This window comes from Rutidosis leptorrhynchoides, chromosome 11 (assembly GCF_046630445.1).
Source record: "Rutidosis leptorrhynchoides isolate AG116_Rl617_1_P2 chromosome 11, CSIRO_AGI_Rlap_v1, whole genome shotgun sequence".
Lineage (NCBI taxonomy): Eukaryota > Viridiplantae > Streptophyta > Magnoliopsida > Asterales > Asteraceae > Rutidosis > Rutidosis leptorrhynchoides.
Genome location: NC_092343.1, coordinates 43,883,021 through 43,889,736, shown reverse-complemented (window position 1 = coordinate 43,889,736; position 6,716 = coordinate 43,883,021). Strand labels below are relative to the sequence as shown.

At 35.2% G+C, this 6,716-nt stretch overlaps 1 protein-coding gene across 1 annotated transcript; it reads left to right on the top strand.

The window, feature by feature from the left end:
• Nucleotides 1-324: 324 nt before the first annotated feature.
• On the top strand, nucleotides 325-3,395 carry LOC139877448 (protein NETWORKED 4A-like). The gene is made up of 3 exons (XM_071864881.1): nucleotides 325-477; nucleotides 710-821; nucleotides 1,661-3,395. Exons 1-3 carry the CDS (start codon nucleotides 463-465, stop codon nucleotides 3,136-3,138), a joined length of 1,605 nt encoding a protein of 534 aa, XP_071720982.1. The 5' UTR covers nucleotides 325-462; the 3' UTR covers nucleotides 3,139-3,395.
• The last annotated feature ends 3,321 nt before the right edge of the window (nucleotides 3,396-6,716 follow it).

The window sequence follows — 6,716 nt, the reverse complement described above, 5'->3', positions numbered from 1 at the left end:
CACCACGATTGGCTTGTAAAGCCTGTGTAATTCCCTTGTTTGATGGCCTTCTAGTTGCTTGCTAGAAGGTTGTTTATTTATTACTATAATAAAAAAAAAAAATTTGTTGTTCAAAAAAAAAAAAAAAACAAAATTAGACTAATGCCACCACAAAGAAGTCGTCTCGGGGGCCTACACTTTCTAAATTTGAAAAAATTACTTAAGTTCTTCCTTATTAGGTCAGACTTTGACCTGCTAAAGCGTGTGTGACTTTCGTTTATCTTAGTCATATATATTAGTATTGTCAAGTCCTTATATCAGTGTCCCAAAACTTGAACAGGATTTTCAAATAAAAGTTCAAATCAGTCATCATTTTGGATTCATTGTGAACCAAGTAGTTGTGAGTTATCGACTTCGATTTTTAAAGTTTATTGTGTTCTCGTTTTGAATTTCAGGTTATTGTATTAGCACTGAATAAGCAAAATGGCTGCATCCCTGGTAAGTTTATACTCCATATTTTGTCAGTCAAGAATATTTGTTTTGCGAGTCTGGTATATCATAGAAATCATTAAATTACTATAAATTATAGGGTAGTTTCAATGTAATTGCCTAGCAATTTAGTTAACTACTAAAAATGACTGGTTATTTAGCTTTGTCACTGTCTCTACGTAGTCGTAAATTGTGCTATGTTTGCCAGATATATAATGTTATAAATAAATTCTGTTTGCAGGTCAAGTCACATAAAAGTTATAAGAGGACAGAATCAGTAAATAAACATTCTTGGTGGTGGGATAGATACATCAGCACTAAAAACTCCAAATGGCTAGCAGAAAATGTCGAAGGTACGCTACTAACATTCGGTTCTCGTTACAGTAGTATATAAGTCTCACTTACACGTTTCGTTGTTGTTTGATCACTTAGTATGAGGTCCAAAAATTGTGGTCTACCACTAACGTACGTTGCTATACATATATGCTCCGGAGTCCGGATAAGATCCAATAAGCCCTTAGAGTTGTGTCTATATAATTGACAGTTGACACCACTACAATAAACACTATGTTATGTGCCTAAACAGCCTTTTTGTCCACCTTCGGTAACAGACCGCCTTTTCGAGTAAAACTTTTCTTGCGGTTGTCCTTGCCGGGTCGATCAAAAATTGAGTCCTACACATGACTTGGTTCAAATTTAATTAAACTCTTCAGCTTTTGAAAGCAGAATAACGAGGGTGTGTGGGACCCGTTTCGCTGGTGCAACAAGCAAATGAACAAAATCTAATTAAGAAGATGAGAAAAGAAAATAGGAATGCAACATTAGTCAGATACCCCTGCGTATACAACTATGCACGTTACTGTTCAAAAGGGCATTTTAGTAATTTAGCATGATGCACAATATTAGTGGGTAATAATTTAGGTATTACCTCCTAATAGTCTAATTTGACTCATATTAAGTGCTTTTTACAAACTAAGTTGAATATATGTCCCCACTTTTGGTTCCTTAGTGGCTGTCATAGTTGTTCCTTTCAAATTTTCCACACTTGATCTAAATCAATCTGGGACCCTCTAACATACATACATTACATCTTTATTTTGAATTGAATGAACAACATTTAGTCTAAGCGTACACTAAATTCAAATGCCCAAATTCTTGAACCATATAGCAACTAAACAGTTTTTGATTGCAGAAATGGACCAGAGTGTTAAACGAATGTTAAAACTAATCGAAAACGATGGAGATTCGTTCGCCAAAAAAGCCGAAATGTATTACCAAAAGCGACCCGAACTCTTATCGCACGTTGAAGAATTCTATCGAATGTATCGATCGTTAGCTGAACGATACGATAATGTTACAGGTGAGTTAAGACGAACTATCCCTTCGGATCTTCAATCTCAAGGCTCGGGTGTATCCGATGTTGGGTCCGACCCATCTTCGGTTACAAACCCGTCTTCTAACCCACGACCCCAGTGCTCGGCTCGAGCCGCTGGGTTCAACTTTTTCCTTAAAAGTGGTGGGAGTAGTTTGGATTTAGTAAACAAAGAAGGAGATGAGACGTCTACATTGGATTCAGAATCTGAATCAGATGATTCGTCTGTTAATAACTACTCGAGCGCATCAGCAAACAGTGATCATCGAGGGTTACGTAAAAGAATCGCTGAGTTGGAAAGTGAACTAAATAAATTTCAGGAAATTCGTTCGAAGAATGATAACATTGAAGAAGATTTGCGAGTCGAAAACGAAAAGTTAAAGATTGAACTCCAAAAGTACGAATCAATGGCGCCTCGAATGGTTGATCTTGAAGAAGGTAAAGTTTTTAGTATAGATGATGATTTGGAAGCAAAATTTATGGAGCAAGAACGTAAAATTCGGGCGCTCGAGATTGATTTGAAAGTAATGAGAGAAAAAGTTAATGATTCGGATGAAGAAGTGAAAAGATTAAGAGATGAGCTTGAGAAAAACGGGACGTCGAATAATAGTTTACAAAAGGAAATCGTAAGTTGGAAATCGAAACTCGATAAAGAAAAACGAGAAGTAATGAAAGTGCAGGGTCGGGTAACGAGGTACAAAGAGAATTTAGCGGAACGTGATCGAGAAATTCGGGCTATGAGAGAAACATTATCGAATGCAAACAAAACGTTATCCGAAGAGAATCTTGAACTTCAAGAACAAGTTACGAAGTTGTTAAAAGAACAGGCGCTTATGCATGATACCATAAAAGAATTTGATCTTCGTTGTCAATGTTCGGAAGAGGAACTTAGAAGGTTAAAGATTGTGAAAGTAGAAATGGAAGGTGAAATCGAACAGTTAAAGATTGAAAAAGATGATCTTGTAGTCAAAGTCAATGAGCTTGACCGTGAGTTGACTTTGAAAGATGCTGAGATTGATGGATTGAGCCAGCATTTAGACCAATTACATTTAGAACATGTCGAATTGGTTGATCAGATTGAAAAGTCAAATAAGTCAATAGAGGAGTTGACTTTTAGAGGGGAAGAATTGGAAAGAGAAATCGAGAGGCAGCGAGAAGTAATTGAAGAAGGTGCCGAGGAAAAACGAGAGGTGATAAGACAACTATGTTTTTCGCTTGATCATTATCGAGATGGATATCAAATGTTGCGACAAGCGTTCACTGGTCATAATAAACGACATCAAGTAATGGCGTCATAGAAGATGGTTAGTCAATGGGTCAAACGAGCTTTCACGGGTCATGATGAGGACCACCCGTCGGAAATGGATATCGAGTGCATCATGGTGAGTAAACCTTCTGCTGATGTTTTATCGCGTACTTTGCTTTTTGCTAGTTTTGGTTCGGTTTGAGTGTGTAAGTAAAGGCTCGAATGTTGATGTATCATGATAGAAACATATGGTCTGTTATGTAGCATCTTTAATGTATCCCTTCGTGTGCAAGTTTTATAGTAATGTCTTTTTTTTTTTTTTTGGCACTTTTACTATTTGGTGCAAGAAAAAAAATGAGTGAAAAATTGGTTGCATAACTACTTGTATACTGATGTATTGTATTTTAAATAATTGCATAACTACTTGTAAATACACTTTGAATTACTTTCAACCTATTTGACCTGTTCGACCCATTGACATGTTTCCTTTTAGTTAAATATAAATTGACCTATTAGAGATAGAACATAACACAAAACCGACCACTTTGTCATTCCTATATAAATAGGTCTAAATGTCACATAAAATTTAAATTGACAAGTCCCTATAACTTGAAAAGTGAAAAGAGACCTGGCCAGAACAGAAAAAGGCAGCTACTGTACGCGAAAACTTATGCGCCAGCCCACAAGGAATGGGGTCAGGTTATGAACCTGTAAACACTTTTGTCCAATTAATGAATTTTAAATATGATTATGAACACTATATTTTTTAATGTCAAGAAGTTTTGGAGGACGGTTGGTTCTGCGTTCATTTGGGCCTTTTGGATGGCTAGAAACGATTTCATCTTCAATGGTAAATACACTAGCCGGTCAATTATCGAGAGGATTATCAAGCTTAAAGTGTTTTTTTGGGGGACAAATCTTATCTTATGTCATAGTCTTCAATCTTCGTATGGAAGTATATCCCATTCTTGTGATGTATCTAGGCTTAAGCTTCTAGCAAGTTTTTTTTGAAGTTTTCTTGTGCCTTTTATGTTTTTTCATGCCCCTTCACTGTAATCGTATGTTTAAATCTTTCAATGTTCTTGTGTTTTGATGCTCTTCATTTCTTTAATGAAAGCATTTTTTTTAATATATATTCCTTTTTTCGCTGGGAATTTTTTTTTGCAATGATTGATAACCAATAACATGATTGAGAGACATGTAAGCATATGAGTATGTAACATAACAATTTTGTTCCTATTCATTGATTTTGGTGATTCATGATTTTTCTAAAAAAACATTTAAGCTCAATTTATATTTCTATAACTTTTACAAATATTCAATCTAGTGATGGAACTTGAACTTTACGATTGGAAGAGCGAAACAACGAAGATTTAATTTTTTTTCTTTTGTCAAAAATAAGTATCATCAAAGTCATAATGATGATGAAAATCATTACAATTCAGCTCGACAACCACTAAATATTTTAAAATTATCGATAACGGATTCCGAATTAAAATTGTCATCAATCGTTCTTTCAATATAAAATTATAATCATGATCATTTTTTTGAGGTTTAATTGGTCAAATATATTCATGAATATAGGTTGGGTTCAAAAAGTGTGTGGGAGGTCTTGGGTCAATCCACTGATAGTTGGGGGTTCAAGTTATTGCAAATTCGAGATGTAATTCGTCCCTACATTATTTATCGGATAGGAAATGACAGCTCATGTTCAGCTTGGTTCGACACTTGGTGCGATATTGGTCCTTTGGCGCCAATTGTTTCCTTTAGAGACATTCATGCAACTGGTTTCTCTAATGCATCTAAGGTTCGGGATATTGTGGACCAATCGGGTTGGAAGTGGTCTCGAAACTGGCTTTAAAAAAAATCCTATTCTAAACCTCATTCAACCACCTGTCATTAATGATATTGATGATAAGGTGCATTGGAGAGATGCTGATGGAAATATGTGTGATTATACGTTCGGTACAGTTTGGCATTCAATAAGGCCTAGAGCAAACATAGTTTCTGTTGGTGATTTTAGCATGATCCAACATACATTTTAGGGATTGGATTGCTATATTGAAAATGTTTTTCGAACTATTGATACGTTACACGAATTCGGAGAGTGTGGAGTACACGTTCGTAAAACGTGAGGTGGTTTGAGGTTTCCTTTGGACTTGGAAATGATATTTGGAACTTAAGGAATGCGAAACGAGACTTGAAAAGGTCATACGTGTGAAAAACATTGAGATCGAAATTTCAAGTGCTGGACAAGCTTAGCCCGCGGAGGGGCTGGGCCACCTGCGGCGCGGTTTAAAGCACAAATTTGGGGTCGAGACTTTTGGCAATTTTCAAGTATTTTCCTTTGTTAGCCCGCGGCGCGGCTCATGGGCCCGCAGCGCGGCTTAACACAGGGCACGCTGAAAAGGTGTCTTTTCAACCCAAAAGGTACATTCGAACCCCAAACGTTTTGGGGTTGTTCCAGGGCGTTTTAACTGCGTTTTTTCATGTTTTTAGACCATTTTTAAGTCTAAATACATGAATGAAAACTTCCAAGCCACTAATGGGTGTGAATCAAAAGGTTGTGACTTTTCAAGAACTCTTTTGACCCATTATAAATACACCCTTTGTGTATTTGAAAAAGGTTCCAGATTTTTAACCTTTTACACACACTTTCAACTTAAACAATTAGAAGATAATTCTCTGCAATTGTTTTGATTGTTTTCTTTTAGCCAAGACAATAATTTAGTCTGTCTTATCCCAATCGAAACTTCGTGTAACCCGTGGCTAATTGGGTCGAAATATTCGATTAGGAAAGTGTACACACGATTCAAAGATCAATCCGGAGTCGGTTCCGTTTCAGGTACGAAGATTACTTACAATCCAAGTTCATAACATTCTAATCGAATATTTATCACCATGTCCGGTGAAACGGTGAAGGAAATGACTTCAAGGTTTGCAAAATTGGAAAGGTTTGAAGGGGCAAATTTCAGGAGATGGCAAAAGAAGATGAAATTTCTTTTGACTTCATTGAAATTGGTGTATGTGTTGTCTACTCCAAGGCCCGCTGAGTCGGATGAAGAGACCATGGAACATGTGTGATGACCCGGGAATTTCCGACTAAATTTAAACTTAATCTTTATATGATTTCGATACGATAAGCAAAGTATGTAATGTTGGGTCTAGAAAATCTTGAAACGATATTCATATATTCAATTGACTTTCGACTGTTCCCGATGATTCACGAACCATCGCTTGTAAATATGTGGATATATATAAATATGTGTATATATAAATATATGTATAATATATATAATAACATGAACATTAATAAACTATTATATACATTTATTGTTATAAATAAATATGTACAATAAAATACATTGTCATAAAAACTATTATTTTATATGTATATTCCTTGTATATATATATATTGTAAAATTTAATTTAATCATTTAATATATATTTATGTGCGTAGTAAATTTTGTTATTTAAAACTGGTTATATATATGCATAGTGTATATTAAATATAATTAATTTTGAGCTTAAATGGTAAATGTCTGTAACTTTCGGTTGACGTTTATTTATTTTGAAAATAGGTCTAATATATATATAAGAAGTTTTAAAATAAAAGTTGTTCCAAAATTT

What these genes read in the sequence shown, in the direction of transcription:
- LOC139877448 (XM_071864881.1), top strand. An exon ending in GCTAGCAGAAAATGTCGAAG is followed by an intron (nt 822 to 1,660) that starts GTACGCTACTAA and finishes TTTTGATTGCAG; the next exon opens with AAATGGACCAGAGTGTTAAA.